Source organism: Brachyistius frenatus, unplaced genomic scaffold, assembly GCF_029030835.1.
Source record: "Brachyistius frenatus isolate BFR_SWC_R1_liver_20210118 unplaced genomic scaffold, ASM2903083v1 Contig_5, whole genome shotgun sequence".
In the NCBI taxonomy this organism is placed as follows: domain Eukaryota; kingdom Metazoa; phylum Chordata; class Actinopteri; family Embiotocidae; genus Brachyistius; species Brachyistius frenatus.
Window position 1 is genome coordinate 426,854 of NW_027210604.1, and position 19,842 is coordinate 446,695.

The following is a 19,842-nucleotide window of genomic DNA, read 5'->3' on the forward strand; positions in this document are numbered from 1 at the left end:
CCCCCGCCCCGCCCCTCTAAAATAAAAAAATAAAAACTGGGACATGTAGATAAGACCTGACATTTCCCAAGGCCAAACAAATAAAAGTAATATATCTGTAAAAAGAAAAAGAAAAAAAAAGAAGAAGCAATGTCTGTTTTTTTTTATATAACATAAAGGAATCACTGCACCTTCTTCTGGTCAAGAAGAAGTCATTTTAATGAGGAAAAAATGTGCCTCAAATGGATATAAAATCCATAAAAAGTTTATTTTAGCTCAGCTTGTGTGTGTGTGTGTGTAAGTGGCTGAGAAATGAGTAAATGATTATGGTTGCTGGTTTAATTCCCCCAAACCACCAACCTTTTTAGCGGCGTGACATGTGACACCACTTTGAATGAGCTCTGTAGAAAATATACAGAAAAAAGACCCAAACACACAGAAGTGACGCAGAGTATGAAAAGAGTGTGAAATAAAACACCACCAGCCCCCTTGCCCACATTGTTAATATTTAATGACTCAATCTCCAAAACCATTGCAGCAATAATCCAAAGGGTACGAACCCCTCCAGCTGAAAAGGCCATGTACAATATCCAATGGAAAATTTCGCTTTTTTTTTTTTTTTTTTTTAATCTGACCTGCCCTGCATGAGAAACAACTCCCATTCCTCTTCCTGTTAAAGCAACAGCGGACCCGACTCCAAACAGGCAATCCTCTCGTTCAGTTGACAAATGGATAAAAACAATATTTGGAAGACTTAATAAAGAGTATAAATTCTATACAGAAATGAAATCCAGACGTTGACAGTCCTTGGAGAGGATGAAGAGGGGGGGGGTTTGGGTTTCAGCTCCTGTGGCAGCCCTTTCGTAAGACTTCAGGGTCAGTAGAAAGCAACCGGGGACATTTAAGGACAGTAAAATTAGCTGATATGGAATACCACATAATTAATAATACTTATGGATGGATGGATTCTGTATCGACACACAGTCCGGAGTAAATAAAAGAGGCGACGTCAGAAGAGAAGAGGCGTATCGGTAGAGAGGAGGCGGGAGGTCAGACGAGAGATTTTAAAGAATGAAAAAGTCCAGAATAATTCACTGAATTCATTCTATAAACATCCTGGAACATCACTCAGAATTCAGCTTAAATTAAATTAATAATCAGTCTTCAGGGAGTCCAATGATGTGCAACGTCTTAAAAAAAAAGAAAAGAAAAAGGGACTAGTTTTTTTTGTGTGTTTTTTTTTTAGGAGACGGGCCCAGTTAGCCACCTTAGCAAACACCTGGAGGAGAGGATTGGTAGTCAATAACAGATCATTCTTTCACGTCCTGGCTTCTGATTCGTGTCGTATTATTGGTGTTAAAAAATATCTTCAGAGTTTCAATCGACCGTTTAAAACTAGAATAGGCTGGCTTAGCAATTAGCCTGCTATTAAAATAACAGATGCTATATCAGCATGATGATGCAATCAAATGGCAGTCGACCGGTCCTCCACTCTCACATCTGAGCCTGGTTCTGTCGGAGGTTTTACTTCCTGTTAAAAGGGAGTTCCCTCTTCCCTCTTTCCTCTGTTGGAGGGTTTTGTTTTTTTTGTTTTTTTATCTCTTAAAGGAGAGGGTTTTTTTCCCCCGCCCTCCCAGCTTTCGTGGGAATTGTTGGGTTCCTCTTTATAATGCTGTAAAGTTCTGCTGTAATGTGTTATGTGCCCTGAAATAACTTGTGTTGTGATTTTGCCGTTATGTAAATAACATTTTTAATTGAATGTATAAACGCTGACTTCATTAAGACTTTTTTTTTTTTTTTTTTTTTTTCCACATACGTTTTTAACTGACTTTTAGTAAAGACTGAAATTTTGTTTACGGGTCAAACAACGAGGTCAAAATTTATCTTAAAATCTTTGCAAAATGCTATTTAACCTGCTCAAAAACCATGGAGCGATACGAGAAGATCTCTTTACAGCCATTTTTCAACTCAAGTATTTCCCCGATCGTTTTTGAGGATGAACACCGAACAGCGTTCAAAGCACAGAGTTTGCTACCAATCCTCATCAGATGTTGAATAAGGTGACAAGCGAGTCAAAGAAAAAATTAAAAAAATAAAATTAAAATAAAAGGTCATCCTTCCTTCCCATGTTGCCGAGACAGCGCCACCTACAGTGCGGAGGATTATTACAAAGCAGAGTAAAAGTAATAAATTAAACAAACATAGCGACCGAGACACGGTTTTCTTCAGTCCTTCACGTTGTCGTCCGTCAGCCCGTTTTTTTGTGTTGGTTTTTTTTTGTGTTTTGTTTTTTTTTGCTTTCCCGGGTCAAAATTCAGAATAGTCAAAGAGTTTCCCGGCAACTCGAGGATTGAAACTTTCTAACTACCGTAAAGCATCAAAAGTCGCCGTACCGTACGTTTTCTCAGCAGTCGTTGTACCGATAATATCTCTCCACGTCTGTGTCTCACCTTTATAAGTACTTTAAGCGGTATCTTCGTGATTGGCTAATAAGTGCTTTTCTGCAACAACACATAAATTCACTTGAGATAGAGATTCGCTGTTTTGGTATTAACTGTAAACTGAAAAATGTTCTTCAGGCGTCCATCGAGGAGACACGTCGGACCAGCTTTGTCTTTTTTTCTTCTTCTTGTTTTTTTTGTTTTTTTTTTTTAAAGATGTACTTTTCTGCACGTCCCAGTTCAGTTCGGGTCACGTCAGCGTCCCAGTGGTCATCTCCTCCGCTCGTATCAGTGTTGTTCCTGAAAAAAACAAATAAAACAAATAAAATGTCTGAAATGAAATGCATTAATGATATTACTGTATATATAATGGCTAAACAAAACAAAAACAACAAAAAACAGTAAAAGAATACCAACATCTCGAGTGCTCCCCGACTCCTGGTGATGAATCCCGTTGGCTGAATTTGCACCGTGCGCCTGAAAAATCAAAATAAAGTCACGAGTCATCGGCGGTACTTCCAATCTCAGCTGGATGTAGCTGTTGTTGTTGTTTTTTCATTTGTTGACACGTTAAAAGATTTGTTAAGTTCCTTTATTCATTTTCATGCAGAGAGTTAGATGAGTACACTGACACGAATCTCATGCCTGGATGGTAAATACTAAATTAAAGCCAGGAGCTTGTTAGCTTAGCTTAGCACGAGGGCAGAAAAGAAGGGGAAACAGGCTTTGAGCTAAACTAAGCTAAGCTTAGGTAAGCTTAGCTGAACCAAGCAGCTGCTTTTTGGAAATCAAGTCAAAATATCCAGAATTGAATTCATAATTTCAGTATTAGTGCCAGGCATACAACGTTTTGAGTATTCTCAACATTTCTACTTCATTCTCACAATGCAAAAATTAAATAAAAAATCTTCCTTCACTTTAGTTTTTTTTTTTAGTCTGATTTAAAACCTTTCAAACTGACATTAAAAACTCTTCATTTTAGTTTTTCCACATCTTCAAGCATCCTATCATCTCTGCTGATTCGCATACAATGAGATTTTCTTTAATTATAAACCTTCTATCATTCTGGCTAGTTTTCACAGACACTCACACCTGGAAGCTTCCTTGTAAAATCACAGCAGAGTAACTTTTCTGCTTTTCCAAGTTAAACCTGTGAAATGATTTCTTTACCGGGCTTTTCTCCGGATGTCTGCGCATGGCCTGGACCAGCTGGTCCACCTGCTGGTTGTGTTCCAGGGCGTTCCTCAGGGCGTCCTCGGTGCTGAGCAGCCGCTGACGCAGGCGGGTCACCTCGGAGTCCAGAGCCGAGGGGTCCAACATGGAGTACCGCCGGTGGTCGGGCGAGGACCGCTCCCGACCCTGAAACACACACACACACACACACACACACACACACACACACACACACACACACACACACACACACACACACACACAAATATACGCATGTTAATACTATATACCTTCAAATAGGTCCTTTCTGCAGCCATAAAAAAGACAACTGTATAAGGTATTAAACTGATGCATTATTGGGTGGCTAAATTATTATCCAGAAAACAGTGACAGAAATTCTGTTTATTGACAGTTTTATGGACACATTTTTTTAAAGAAAATGTAGATATTAAACAATGTCGTAGGTCTGGGTTTTAAAGTCAAACTCTCATCAATTTTGAATTTTACACATGGTAATAAATGCATCCCTCTGGCTTGTCAGCGTTATCTTTGCTGATGCTTGGAGAATACACAAATTTAATCAAAAATGTTAACAATAATAGGTTCGGCAAGGTAGGTCAAAGCAAAAATAAAACGCTATTACATTGCATTATGGGAAAAGCAGGCTCCAGATCTGCTGCCTCTTGACCCTTAAAGACTGAAAGTAACAATATTTTTGTCAGTTTCTTCCTTTAATTAAGTGGAAGCATGGAATCACGTTATTTAACATTATGACCATGCCCATTTTAAAAAGATGCTGTGCCCAGCAATTTATTTGTATTTGTTTTATATTAAAGAGTACAGTCCCTCTAGTTCTCACCAGCAGCAGCAGTTTTTCCCGCAGGCTCTTGATGTCGTCCTGAAGTTTCTGCTCCTTCACCTTCCACTCGGCCTTGTGCACCTCTCGGTTCAGGTCCTTCTCCATGTCCCGCGAGTGGCGATGGGACTCCAGGAGTAACACCCTCAGTTCATTCAGACTCCTGCAATAATTGTTTTTTTTTTTTAAAAAAAGCAAAAAAACTGAGCGTGTTCTTATTTTTCCAGTATTCCTATTTCTGATGGGACAGAACAATTTAGGATAATCAACCTGATATGTGAACACGTTATCCCGACAGGCCGGCGGGGATTGTATTGTTGACTGTCACATAAGTCGGCAGATGGACTCTCCATCCATATATTATAAGTTTGTGCTATCGGTGACCCACTAGAACAGTTATCTCTAATCTGGGGTCAACCGCTGCCCAAAGGTGGGTCATCTACTCCGACATCTGCCCACTTATTAAAAAGTGCTGAATATGTATTTGCGGTAGAGATGCATTTTACTGATAAGAGCATGATTTTAATTTAATAAAAAGCTGCTCTGGTTTAGCCTGTGGTGAACCAGACCCCACTTGAACCAATCAGCATGCGCCGAAACCGGCCTGACACTCGGCCACCGCTGCAACTACCTACAGCCGTTTTTTTTCCCCCTGAGCAACAGCATATCTTTTTTAAAATTGTTTTAATGAACGTAAGCAGCTCGACGAGCTGCTGAGCGTCTTATTCTGCGCTGAACGCTGAGAACCGAGAGTTGCAGTCGTCACTGTCACCGGCCGTCCAATCACAGTGAAGGAGGGGGGGCGGGACAAACGCGGCTAACCACCATACGAGCGAAGTAGTCTGTTATCACTGAGCCACAGTTAATGCAGCCAGACTAGTGCTGGTTTTTCCGTCACCACTAAATTGTTGGAGCATTTTTTTCGGCTTGATCAAATTCCTATGTGGAATTGTTTGGCATGTAAAGTATATAAAGCTAAATATCAGTATTGTGTTCACAGCTTGTTTCTAATGTCTCCAAGTAGCCAAAACTCTGTTAATGAAGGCTTAAGGAACACGAAAAGGTTATTTAATCTGTCCTTATTTAAGCCGTGTCATCCACACGTCACTGATCATGTTTCCCTCCTTCAGTTTCCTGTTACACCTCTGACATGCTGCACCTCTTGCCAAACTCTGTTTACCACAATCTTGCACGCTCATACCACTGACTCATAACTACACAGACTTTCTTTGTGTCATTTTCTAAAAGATCTGCAGTGTTGTGTCAGACTGTTTTATCACTTGCTTCCTAAAAATAATAATTTATTCTGCCATATGAGTCGGGACTAACCGCTTTAAATTGATTTATTTGATCGACTTCTTCAAAGTTTTTAAGGCGAGCTTCTTTTTTCCAAAGTACTTTACCGACTGGAACAGCAGCATTAACATTAAGAAAGCTTAATGATATCCAGTAACCCTAACTCCTTTAGTGCTGTGTTGCATTTACTAACATCATAAGCATCAATAATGTAAGAACTACAAAATATAAGATAGCCAGTAATGCTAGACTAATTGCAACAGCGCTGCATAAACATGTACTGTGTGTGTGTGTGTGTGTGTGTGTGTGTGTGTGTGTGTGTGTGTGTGTGTGTGTGTGTGTGTGTGTGTGTGTGTGTGTGTGTGTGTGTGTGTGTGTGTGTGTGTGTGTGTGTGTGTGTCTAGACATTATGAAAACTCTCTATTTCCATTCGGGTGGTTTTAAGTAAGGACCTGAAGTTATGAGTTATTAGTTTTATTTGACAGTGTGAGTTTGGGAAGTTGGTGAAACTAAATATAATGTGTCCAGTAGGCTGGCCTTTGTCGTTTCCCCCTCCGAGACTTTCAACACCACTTTCTTCACGGCATTGTGAGATGGCGGTATGCGCTGGCAGAGCGTCAAATATTTCTCCAAAAGCTTCTGATAAGAAATCTGAGCACAAACACTCATCCGTCATTTTAAAAGCTGCACTAATCAGCGTGTTTACGTTGACGATGGGGTCAAATGGCCGTGTGAAATGGAAAAGTGGACGAACGCAGTGACGAATCCACGGAGAAGAATGCAGCTACCCTCAAATTCATTTGAAAGTCTTTTAAGGTAAAAAAAAAATGTTTTTAAATACAACAAATGCTACTTTAAAAATGAAAAAAAATTATCCACTGACATCCCATAATAACTAAGCCAAATGTCTATGACTACACAGGTGTTAATGTGTTATAAATATTAAGGTTTCTTTTAATAATGCCAAATTTTTCGATGCAATATCTAACATGTATCTTTTTAAATACTAATTTATTGACTTACCTTTTAATCTATCACATTATTGAGCTAATTAGGGCCCGAGCACCGAAGGAGCGAAAGCCCTGTCGTTATTCGTAAAATTATTATTCTCGTTCCTTATTTTTCTCTGCGAAGAACTGCATTTTTGGAGGCTTTATCATATTCAAAAACTCATGAAACTTGGTACACACATCTCTCCCGGCGAAAAATGTCATATTCTAGTGGAGTCGCGAGTGGGCGTGGCCAAATGGCTCTATAGCGCCCCCTAAACAGATGCCCCGGCGACTACATTTACGTACATGCCCAAAATCCAGTGGACATGTGTATGTCCATGGCATGGCAGCCAAAAAGTGACCCAAAAGTCATGCTATGGCATGTTGTTAAAAAAAAACGGCCGGCATTTTCAAAGACAAAAAAGGCTTTTTTTTTTTCTGAGTCATGACAAAGGGGGGGATCGAAGCCTAAACCTTCTGGCTGAGATTCATATTCATGAATATTCATTCACAGACATTCTTTGGATAGTACATGCATGTTTTCAAGGGGGTTTTCATGACTTTTTAAGATATATTAAATATCTTCCTGTAATGTTTAGTGCATGCAAAAGTTTTCCAATTTCTCCAAACGTTTCAACTTGAACTAAACTAAACTAAATGTTGAATCACCATCAACAGGCCAACGTGGAATCTGAACCATTAATAGCAACCTTGGTGAAGTAGAATCTTTTACCTGTTGAGTTAACCAGACTGTTGGTTGAGTCTCTGGAAGCTCTGAGTGAACTCCATGAAACTCTTTCTCCTGCCGCGATTTGCCCTCCAGCGCCAGAGATGGTCCACCGGTCTACAACGCCGACTCCGAGCTGGAAACGACCTCATGGAGACACGGGTTCGAGCCCCGCCGAGGTAATACAACACACACCGTTCACGGTTTACCCGCCGAGGTAACACTCACGGTTCACGGTTTACCCGCCGAGGTAACACTCACGGTTTACCCGCCGAGGTAACACTCACGGTTCACGGTTTACCCGCCGAGGTAACACACACGGTTTACCCGCCGAGGTAACACTCACGGTTCACAGTTTACCCGCCGAGGTAACACATACGGTTCACAGTTTACTGAGGGCGAGTCCCCTTAAGGGTAAGCCACATGGTTCACAGAGGGCAAGACCTCCTAAGGCAAGTCCCTCTAAGGGTAAGCCACACAGGTTCGGGTTTGTAGTCATACTAATACCTAAACCAAAGGTCAACAACAAAATAAAAGTCCAAAAGTGACTTTTTTTTTTTTTTCCATATTTCAGGTATGATATAGTATGACACAGTGGTGTTAGAGCAGTTGCCTCACAGTGAGAAGTAACTTGAGGCAAGTTGTTCAGTTCAGAAAAAGGTCATACTCCAAAAAGTCATCCAAAATTTCCAAAGTATGTTGTCCACAATATTCAAAGAAAAGTTCAACTATAGCATGTCGTCCAAAAAGTGACCCAAAATTCATTTTTGTATGTAGTATAGAGTATAGAGTATAGATTATAAAGTATAGAATGTAGAGTATATAGTATATAGTATATTGTATAGAGTATAGAGTATAGAGTATAGCCAGAGCGATGCGGCTAAGTTTGATGTTTCGCTGTGACATATGAAGTTGATGTTTAAGGTCAAACGATGCTCCAAACCTCATGAAACTTGCATCAGGCGTGTGGCATGAGTGAGGCAAGAGTTTTTAAAGATGTTAAAGCCGCCAAAAAAAAAAAAGCAATTTAAAAAAAAATTTTTTTTTTAAAGAAGAATAAGGAACGAGATTGAATTTTTTTTTTAAATTGCAAGCAGGAATATGCCGACCCTCGCGTGCTGACGTGAAGCTGCGAGGGCCCTCATATCACTATCACTTTTCTATGACTTTAGTGAAGTATCACATCACACTACACCTGAACAGCAGAAAATGTTCATCACAAAGAGACCAGCAGGTTCCTGCAGATCCAAAAAAGATAATTACTTTGTATTACACTTTTTAAATACTAATTATTATGTGGTTTTATTGTATGCAGAGGTGCTTTTCCTTTAGGGGACATTAAAGTTTGAAATTAAGGGTTATTAAATAGAAATGAAAGAAGGCTTCCTGCATCCTCATGAACATCTTTACCGGACAGTAGAATCGCATTGAGACTTTAGAAGCAAACAAACGCTAACAAATGAAAGACGAACGCTCGATAAAAAGCACAACCTGCATTCTTGTTCACTGGCTGCAAAAGAACAGAGGGCTTCGTTTGTTTGTAAAATCAATACAGCCTTCCAAGTATCAGTCCATTATTAAATAGATGTTGTTTCTTAAAATCACGTCTGCATGTACAAAGATGAAATTTTTCCCTCGCAGCTGAATGTTAAACATTTACCTCTCTTTCTTCAGCAGCTCCTGGCTGATGCTGACCAGCTGCCCAGAGGCATCATGTGACTTCTTGGTCATGGACTCCAGCTCTGCCTCCAAGCGCACTTTCTCCTTGGCCATCGCTTCGGCCTTCTTTTCGCCTGAGCGAACTTTGCCCTCCAGAGCTAACGTAAGAGAAAAATTAATGGATTTCTTTTTTCTTTTTTTATATTTTGTTTACAACATACAATATTGTTGTAATAAGTATATTTTAAAGACATTTAAACAAGTTTTTATTTACCCTTCAAATATTATAACTCCTCATATCAAGCATTAATCGCACAAATCGTGTAACAGCTGTAAAAATTCATTATTTTATCATAAATGGGAACATCCTGTAACATAAACTTCAGTCTATGGGACATTACAAGGGAATTATGCATGTAAAATTTATATTACAGGATCTAATCTAATCCATTTCAAATGACTTTCTGCTAAATTTGTGATCTCTGCCTCATTACTTATTTATAAAACCACCCAATAAATCATAATATATAATGATATATATATATTTTTCTCTGATGAGACTCTTGCCAAGTGAAAAGGAAATGAAAAGCGGCTTTTTTATTTTCATTCCCAGGTTTTCACATCGTTTCCCGTCGACTCCGCTTGGAAAAAAAACCTTCTTGTTAAGAGTTAATGCAAACTTCTCTTCGCTTCGAGTTCCATGTTGTTCTTTTTAAATAATTCACGACGCATTCTTCAAAGTGTGTCAATTGGATTATCTGAATTTACACGAAGCAGGTTTTTTTTGGGGGGCTCCTTTTGATGTGAGTGGAACTTTTAGAAAAAGAAAAAGAAAAAAAAATAGCTAGGTTTTCTCGCCGATGATCAAAGAACGTATCGGCGAAGATGAAGAAACCCCCCCCTCCTCCTCCCCGCCCCCACCACACACCCCTCACACCCCCGCGGTGAACTCAGCGTGACTCGCGTAAAATTAAGTTTGAGTCTGCAAGTCGCCGCACATACGAGCGCTACACGGACGCACGGAGAGAGCAGCGCTGATTGAATGCTGCTAATGAAGGTCGTCATCTAAATATGCCGCAGACTGACTTTTAGATATTGAGGATTATGGCGGGAAATACTTCAGCCAAACATCCAGCCCGGTCTTGTTTTTTTTTTTTTTATTACTGTGAAGAAAATGTTTTGATTTAAAAAAAATGAATTCACCAAAAACACTCAACAGAAATTCAATATTCAGGGATATCCTGTCACCGTGGGAACAAAAGACATCATAGCCTGGGAAAAAGGTCGACGTGCAAAAAAAGACATTTACCTCCCATCTGTGATTTGAGGGCTTCCACCTGGGAGGTGAGAGCAAAGACCTCTTTTTCCCTTTTCAACAACTTCTCCATCGTTTCTGAGGAAAAACAAAAGAAAACAACCAACAGGCTTAATTACACTGTTAAAAAAAAGCACAATGAGCACTGATGCAGGTGTTTGATGTGACGCAGTTTGTAAGGTGCTAATCTCACATCTGAGTTATTTTGTATTTAGCTGCTGTTCTTGTTTTTTTTTTTCATAAAGACACAACACATATTTGGTTTAATAATCTAATGTAACTCTCAGCGAGAAAAACACATTCCCCAAATTGTAGAAACGTTCATTGCAGATGAAAGAAAAAGGACACGGCAGGGATTTTTTTTTTCTTTCTGGTTCTCACAAGCATAAAAGTAAATTAAGAGGAGACACTAATAAACTAAGTAGCACTAAAGTGTAAAAGGGGTGTTAATAAACGAATAGTATCAGTTTTCATCACTGAGAATTGATAACAAGGAGCAGAACACATAATCACGCCAAGAAAAAAGGAGCTGATTTAGGTTTGTAGAAATGCATTTGGTATTAAAACAAATGGACGCTGATACCTTCAATATTCTGTTTTAGCTTCATCTTCTCGTCTGAAATGTCATTATCTTCTATCACCTGAAAGAGGACAAAGAGAGCCTCAATTAAAGCAACAGCAGCGTTTCATCAAATCACTGCAGGTATTAGGATTTCTGTTTGTCGCTTCTCCCGAGACGCTCACGTTTGCGTCGTGGGACGTGTAGCGGTCCGCCTGGATGGCCTGCAGCTGGTTCGCCGTCACCCTCAGCTTCTCCTCCAGCTTCTGGATCTCCTCCCGGCTCTCGGCCTGCGCCTTCTGCAGAGCCTGGTAGTCGCTCATCTTCTTCTCCGACAGCTCCAGCCGCTCCCTCAGCTCCTCCGCGCTCTTGTCCCGCTCCGCCCGAAGCTTCTCCGCCTCCGCCAGCCTCTGCTCCGCCTTCTGCAGCTTGTCGGCGATGGCCTCCTCCAGGGCGCGCCTGCCGCTCTGGGCCTCCGCCTCGGCCCTCCACGTCTGCGCGCCCTCGGCCAGCCGTTCCTTGGCCTCCTGGAGACGAGCGCCGAGGTCCTCGCGCTCCTTGGTGAGGATGGCGGCTTCGATCTTGTGCTTGGCCTTGAGGTTCTCCGCCTCCAGCTGGTGCTCCGTCTTCAGGGTCTCCAGGGCGGCTCTCAGCTCCTGGGCGTCCTGCTCTTGGCCGTCCGGAGTGGTGCGATCGCCGCTCAAAGACGCCTTCAGGTCCTCCAGGGATCGCTGGTGGTCGCTCACTAAAGTGTCAAATTTGGCCTGCAGAGGAAAGAATTATCAGGCTGCTTGTTTTTGGGGGGATTCAAAATTAATTGAGAAGGAATTTATTTTGATTTTCAGCCTGCTGTGAGCAAAATGTGGAATATCTGCCTCCCTCAACGCATGAAAACTGTCCTACTTTAAAAGAACACTACAAACGTAATGCTCTGTGACTTTTCTACTTTCTAATGCCTGACTTTTCTTCATTGAGCCCCACTGGGAATTGTCCCTTTTCTCTGCTCTCGCTGCAGCTCTTTGAACGCAGCCGAATACCTTCCAGGTGTCCATCATCTCCATGTTCTCCTTGGTGGCCTGCTGGACTTTCTGCTTCGTGTCACTGATGTCCTGGTTCTGTTTTTCCACCAGCGCCTTCAGCGAGTCGACCTCCCGCCGGCTCGCAGCCAACGCCGCCTCGTACTTCTCTTTGAGCTCGCTGCTCTCCTTGTAGTGCTCGCGGCCCGCCGACAGAAGCTGCTCGTGCAGGAGGACGGTCTCCGGCTGGGCGTCGGACCCCGGGCCCTGCGCGGCGCCGTCCCGCTGCGAGCTCGCGTCGCCCCCTCTGGCCTGAGCCTGGAGCTCCGCGATCTCGGCTCTCCTGAGGGCGAGCTCCTTCTCCAGCTGCACGATACGACTCTGCTCCTCGACGGTGGTTTGCTGATGGGAGAGAAAAAGCGGCATCCGTCACTCGCCTCTGGAAGTTTTTTTTTTTTTTCTTTCTGAGCTTTGCCACAGCAGGAAGATGTCAGCCTTTCAAAGGAATGACCTTATTACTTCAAAAAGGTGGAGGGACCCAACAAAAGAATGTCATTCCAAAGAACTGGTGACCAAAAGTCAGGCCGCCGGGGGGAAAAAGGAAATCAAAGAGAAACCACCCCGAAGGGTCCTTGCAAAGACTGGAGACGGCCAAGTGCATTCCGGTGAAGATACAGTACAGGTAGATTACAAAAAGTGAGTGGACGGAAACAGATGGATTCAGTTTGGTTCCCTGATTTACTTCCTACACATAAAGATCATACAATCAGTTATGTCCGTAATAATTACAAAACATATTATTTGCTCAATTTAGGACCTGCAAAGCTTCACAGCATCTTCAAACTAATTGTTTTGGTTCTCTGCGCTGCACTTTTATTGTTTGATTTACTCTTAATGTCTGACAACCCAGCACCAGATGGCAAACAGACTGAATGAGCAACTAGCTGGTGAACAATTAGCAACGAAGACTCGACTGAGGAGTTGGTGAAGGATGTATAAACACGCTGCTACATGCCGATGAGTGATCTTAATATCTTAATGTAATCTATGACAGCATAGCTGCTGGTTTTTGTTGCGCCTAAGGAGGAAAAAAACAAAGTTCAGTCAGAGCCAGGCTCGCTTTACAAGCTTAATTTCAATCTTTATGCTAAGCTAAGCTAATCACTTCCCAGCTCTAGTGCCATACTTGATGCTCTTCTCATGTCATTCTCAGAAATAATGATTTTGAGCATTTTTCTTTCCAAAATGGAGAACTACTCCTTTAATTCTTTCAACTTTTTAAAACCTTATCACAAAGTTTTAAGTTCTGGTTTCTTATTTTAGTGTAAGACTGAGTAACTTTGTAGACCTACACTTGGCCGTAACACAGCGGCTTACGGCTAAACTAGGTTTGTGTCAGTAAAAACATGAAGGTAGAATATAAACCAGATAAAAACGGGACTGTTTCTGGTGGGATATCGGGAAAGAACTGGCTGTCCTACAGAATAATTGAAGCTTACAGCTTTATAATGAAGATTTAAACTCTTTCAACTGAGGTAATGTTAACTGAGGTAATATCCAAAAGAACTGAAGATTGCCTTAAATATATATCAAATTGTGAATATTAAAGTAAGAACAATGGGGCATGGAGAAAACAAACTTGAATCTTTGAAGATAGTTCGTGCTACTTATTGACCACTTAGGGCCAGCGGAACGAGTGTAAAGATCTTCAGTTTTATCACCTCAAGATATTATGGCTTAAAGATTAGCAAACAGTGCAGTTAATGAATGTAAACTCAATTTTCACCAACTTTCTTTAACACTTTTTGGTCTTCACCCAACTCCTGAAGGAAATATTTGGCTCTTTAAGCTGCTAAGTTTGCCCGTCTGCTGTTTGGTGCTGGGCGGCTGGAGTGCAGCAAATTAATCAGAGCGCTGCATTTTTGGGAAAGAAAAAAGAAAAAGGAACATTAGGAGAGTTTTTTTCAGGCCAGAAACCCAAAACGATGAGCTAAAAGGCACTAAAACGCTGAGCAGAGGTGAACTACACAGTCAGCTGATAAATCGATGTTGGTTTATCACTATGAGCAAGCAGTTATATAGTCATTTAATCTATTAATAATATACAAATATTAGATTTAAGCCTTCTGGTTTACTTATTTCAATCTTGATACGTATCTCCTTCTCTAACAGGTCATAAGTTGTTCATTATTTTAAAACGAGTACCATCGAAGTATTGGATCGCATTTAACAAAAGGATCAAACAAAACCATTAGACTCATTATTTGACCTACGCTGCCCGTCGTAATAAAGTTGAAAGGCCTGCACTTTAATATCAAAGTATAATTTTCCACCCAACACTCAGTAAACTAAGGAGCCAAACAATCGACGTGTCACCGTCCAAATATTTGCGCAGCTCACTACGTGTGCAAAGAAGTGGAAGATGAGAGAGCACAGCCATTCTCTGATCATCTAGAAGCAGCCAAGCAGATATAACGAAGCCGGCAAACAGACCTCAGCACGGTGACAACCGAACACACACACACACACACACACACACACACACACACACACACACACACACACACACACACACACACACACACACACACACACACACACACACACACACACACACACACACTTGTATCCAATCAAAATAAAAAGGGAGATTAAGAGGGCGGACCTGCTGCACAGATGTTAATTTCAACCATCTGGGGGAAAAACAATTTACGAGACCTGACAGTTACGAGATGATTCATATCGTTCGGATGACGGCACGACACACAGAAGTAGAAGAGTAAAAAAAACAAAACAAGAGAGTCTATGCAAGGTTAATGTCCTTAACAGCATCCGAAGTCGATTTTTGAAGTCAAGAATTGAGATAGATCAGCAGCGGATCAAAGCCAAAAACAAGATACAATCTTTTTATGTTTGTTTTTTTTGTTGTTGTTTTTTTTCACCTTGGTTCTCTTACCCAACCTCAAGGATACTGCGTCATGAGTGCATCTTCCCTGTTGGCAGAAGCAGACATATGGATTCCAGACCTTTTTCAAAAGTGCCTTGTTATCTTTGATGCCTGAAAAACTGAAAGCACAAGCTTGGACGGGTTTGATTTGCGATATCAACGGTCTATTATTGAAGAGGCGTTTCTCTCTGAAGTGCAGCGGCGCGTGTCAAACGTGGTGTTAAGGACGTCCTTCGCTGCGCTCGCTGAAGAAAAGCAAATAAATAAACTGGCATGTCGGCTGTGATTTGTCGTGAAACATTTATCTAAGAATCAGCGACGAATCCCATTAACGATTTAACGACTTCTCACGTGTTACCAATTGCGTAACTGCTCGGAAATCAGCGTGGAGGCTCAGGGGGAGAATCAGCCTCTTCGCTCTGTGGAAGTGAAGAGGTGTTATTTCTAACGGTGTCACCTGTCCGGTGCAGCAGGGAGAAAAAAAAAAAAAAGGTAAATTAAATGAAAACTAAACACCAACTTGCTGCAACTGAAGGTACTTGAGAAGCTGAAGCAGCTGAGAGCCTCGACTGACTTTGTGTTTCCCATCACAGGTTGAAGGAGTGAAAGGAGAGGAAGGAGCACATAAAGTCACTCTGGGTGTCTTTATGTGCTTTCAAGGTAAAAAAAAAAAAAGAAAAGAAAAGAAAACAAATATTCAGCTACAGTATAAATGGCGTGTTGGGGATTCAATCCTTGGTTTTTTTTCTTGAAGAATAGTGCGAGAGCCACCCACATACTTCACAAACCGATGAGTTTAAAAGGTCAATTTAAAGGCGTGAGGCTGATGATTTCTATAGCTTCATTTTTTGGTCAACAAATTCCATGAAAAGACCAAAACCGCAACCATAAGTAGAGTTGTCATGTTGCCTCATTTAGATAGACTGCATTTTATTGAGTCCATATCAGGTGGCAACCAGCAGTGATGTCACCCATTTGAGTTCGGACTTTAGCCGGCGCCATCTCGTTTGGAGCAGGAAGTGACCATATTTGGGCGAGCTGGGGGAGGAGCCAGCAGTAGATCTGACTCGATCTGATTGGAAACCCAACGATACTACGTCCTTCCCCACCGATGGCAGACACCTGACTAAACTCTGGGCCTGTCAATCAAACAGACCCACCACCCAAAAAAAGACCACTTTTTGAGGTTTATCTTCTAATTAATGAGGGATTATTTTCAGATGGACTGACAGGAAACGAATAAAAAGGAGTGACTCCAAGCTAACAACACCGCAATGAGTCGTGAAAAAAAATTATTGACTTTGAATTTAATGAGAAGTTGAATGGGAGTCTATGGAGCCGACCTCTAGTGGCACTCGCTGGTATTGCACCTTCAGGCACTTCAGTCTCATTTTTCAGACCCAGAAGCTACGTCCAATTATATATACCGTCTATGGTCCATATGCAGTGAAAAAACTGTTCAGTTTCCATAGATACTTGCACTGAATGTTTATTAATCCGCAGCTGAAAATAGTCCCCAACAGATGGAATATTTACATTTTAAGTAGCTAAAAAAACGACAGCCGTTTTAAGTAAATTATTTCGCATTTTTAAAAATGAAACACTGTATGGGAGCTGTTTATTAAAATTCAGGATGATTCAGTTGAAAAAAAAAAAAAGTATTCAGAAAAAGACTAATGCATTGTGGGTTTTGGTGTTTTCATTGGATTTGTCGACAGGACAACACCAGCCTGATCTTTGAAACTGTTGGATTTTCTCAACAACAGTTTAATCCTCCAAAAATGCCACGCCATGCGAGTCTTAATAGAACCTACAGACCGAAACGTGAAGCTTTCCGAATACCGATACCGTCATGCGATGCGCTCAGAGAACTTCTCTGACGCAGGAAATGCTTCAAACGTCGTCGCTTTCCGTCTGTGAAATTCATATTAAGTTGACATTATTGTCGTGAAAAGGGTCACAGCTCGGAAAAATGAGGCCCAGATTAGAAATGACACGCTCAGATTAGAGCCCGGAATGATCGGTGTGCCGATATGTGTAATTGTTATTGGCATGTTTGTTTTGGGGGGTGATTTTTGGATTTGAGGTGGAATATGATTTCAACCTGTGCAGCTTGTGAGTTCTCTCTATCATCAACAGAGAAGCAAACAGGTGCAGAACCACAACGGGACGGTGGCCACAGGCAAAGGGCTCGTGCTGCTTTACCCTCCGCTTCTCTAACTGTCTCTGGAGCTCCACTGCTCTCGACTTTTCGAGGAGCAGGCTCCGCTCAAGCTGACGAATATGGGCATGTTCCATTTTCGTCTGAGTCTACGGAAAGAGACAAAAGAGAGAGAGAGAGAAAAGAAGAAGAAGAAGAAGAAGAAGAAGGAGAAGAAGAAAAGAGACCGAAAGAAAGGGAAGACACCCGTAAAGATCAACGGGGAATGATGGGGATCAAAACAACTAACAACAGATGATCAAAGGGCAGAAAGTGTCGACAGCAGCACAGAGCTGAGATGAAAACCTGAGACGTGATGGGAGGTTTGAGGAGAACATACGAGGTTAGGTTGCACTCGGAGAGAAAAGTGCAGTTTGCAGTTAAAGACGTTTTTTTGGTGGTTTTTTTTTTACCGGTGACTGTAAAATCTGTCCCTGCGGACGGCCGAGAGTCGGTACTGATTAAAACAGGAAGTATTATGTGCACACATACACATACAAGTACTCGGAAAAGTTAGGTGGGGAAGTGACGAGCTGAAAATGTCCATGCATTTTTATTTATTTATAAAAATGTAACATTGCATGAAATTTGTTCTATTTATTTTTTTATCTTTAAAATTTAACAATGATTGAAATGTATTATAATTATTGTTTATCTTTAAAATTCGACATTGTATGAAATTTATTCAAATGAAAAACATTAGCAGATAAATCAAACTTTCTTACAGTTTCTCACACGTTTCTTAGTTATGAATAATGATGAGTTATTTTTCTTACTTTAAACAAATATAAACGCTAACAAATCTTATTCCTTCTTCATAAAAGCACATCAGTGAGGCGCACAGTTGCACTGGGTAAAATTCTTTATCATGAGTTTGAGCCCTTAAATTAATTTGGACTGCTTTACTATACAGCACCAAGTAATAATGTCTTAATCTGCAGCCGAAAATAATCCCAACTAATCCACCTTTTGATCCTGTTTGAGTCACATTTATTGAAAACTACAATGACCTGCTGTTATAGAAAACTACTGAGCCTTTAAAATGATGTATGTGAAGGGTTTTTGAAGATTTACGTCTTAATGAGAAATTAATGTGTCTTGGAATTACGGATTAAGGAGGGAGAAGGTTTTGAGAAATGTACTGGCCCATTTTTCATGAGATTTCTTGACATAACATTTATTTTTATTTTTTTTTTTAATGACGGACTTAATCCTTTAAGTGATCTGAGAGTTTCATATTACAGTAGATAACCTTAGAAATACACTTTGAGTTTTATTTTGTTAACAGCGACGGCCTATTTTCCATTTTCTTGTGCAAGCATGGCCGCCGTTTAAATGCCACATCACAACTGCAGCAACACAAGGTCGCAGCGGCTTTTTGATAAATTGACACAGTAAAGTTGACTTTTGTCTCAAGGAAGTTTCTTGGGCTTTAATGTTTTAGAGTAGTGGCGTCGGCGCGCTGCCTGCGCGAGGCTAAGAGCACATTTAAAAAGCCAACAAATTGGATTCGCCTTCTTTCTCGAAAAAGAAACGGGAGCGAGGACAGATCTTTACCTAGTGGACGTCAGACTGAAAGTACAATTAACACCTGCGTTAAAGTGCTCTCTGCTCGTGAAACATCTGTAGCAGACGGCGTAGCGAGAGCGGGGAAGCTGCTCAGAGAATATTATATTTTTATGCACATTTAATCCACAGAAAATGTTTAAAATTCGCGTTTTCTCACTTTTAACTTTGCATTTTTTGCACCATTTATCACCCTCATCTTTGTTTTTTGCGTTGGTCTCCGGGATGTGCATTGACGTTGACGGCGTCGTCACGGTTACACAGCACGAAAAACTGCCTACTGAACCAGGTGGCTGTGGTATTAAAGGTTATTACATTCGCTGCATTATCGATCCAGGGATTAATAATTGTAAATGAATACCTCCAGGTCTCCTTTGGTGATGGACTCCTCTTCCACTCTGAACTGCAGGTCCTCCACTTTCCTGTAAACACATGATGTCAGATGTCCACAGAGGACCGTGAGCTGTTTGAGTCGCTCCGAGTTATCGGGCGTGCTGCAGTCTAGTCTGAGTTTAGTTGTGTTGACAAATCGATATCTTTATATCTTTAATAGTTAAAAATTCTGGGAAGTTTTGTTCTCCTCTGCAGAGCCGGATAAGGACACAGATTTTAATTTCATGTCCGTGTTTCCAAAATGAGGAAATGTTCCTTTAATTTGACAGTAAAGACCATAACCTCTACATTTCAGGGGGGAGTTCTGTGTTTATTCATCCTTCCCGGTGCATCTGTGCAGAAAATCTGGCGACAGGCTCAGGGGTCGCGTCTGCGTACCAAAACCTGGCAACCTCAGGATGACGACAAGAATTCAGGATGCTGCACACAAAACACTCACTCGGCTATTTTTTTTTTTTTTTTTTTTTTTGCATTTCTATTGATGTGCAGAGTTTGGCAGACAGGCTAGCTGTTTCCCCCTGCTTCCAGTCTTTATGCTAAGCTAAGCTAAACACGTCCTGCGCATCGATCCTCTTGTCTCCCTTAAAAAAAAAAAAAAAAAAAAGCAAATATCTTGGATTTTATTTCCTAAACTGTTAAAACTATTCCTTTAAGATACAGTCCGGAAAACACTTCAATGAAATAAACAGTTATACTGAATCCTTGCAAGACTAACTTAGTTCA

General features: G+C 41.0%; 1 protein-coding gene across 3 annotated transcripts in view; it reads right to left on the minus strand.

Annotated features, from left to right (window-relative positions):
- Positions 1-468: 468 nt before the first annotated feature.
- Positions 469-19,842, minus strand: part of clip2 (CAP-GLY domain containing linker protein 2) — a 37,828-nt gene continuing 18,454 nt past the window's right edge. Inside the window, exons 8-18 of one of the 3 annotated variants that reach the window (XM_069715984.1) lie at positions 19,088-19,148; positions 17,166-17,270; positions 12,035-12,415; positions 11,183-11,761; positions 11,022-11,079; positions 10,433-10,516; positions 9,125-9,281; positions 4,453-4,612; positions 3,591-3,779; positions 2,838-2,897; positions 469-2,720 (exon numbers count right to left, since the gene is read on the minus strand). In XM_069715984.1, the coding sequence (XP_069572085.1) occupies positions 2,709-2,720; positions 2,838-2,897; positions 3,591-3,779; positions 4,453-4,612; positions 9,125-9,281; positions 10,433-10,516; positions 11,022-11,079; positions 11,183-11,761; positions 12,035-12,415; positions 17,166-17,270; positions 19,088-19,148 (1,846 nt within the window). In that variant the 3' untranslated portion in view covers positions 469-2,708. Of the gene's footprint in view, positions 2,721-2,837; positions 2,898-3,590; positions 3,780-4,452; positions 4,613-9,124; positions 9,282-10,432; positions 10,517-11,021; positions 11,080-11,182; positions 11,762-12,034; positions 12,416-14,955; positions 15,007-17,165; positions 17,271-19,087; positions 19,149-19,842 lie in introns of all 3 variants that reach the window. The other 2 variants (XM_069715992.1, XM_069716001.1) reach the window with 2 other exon arrangements.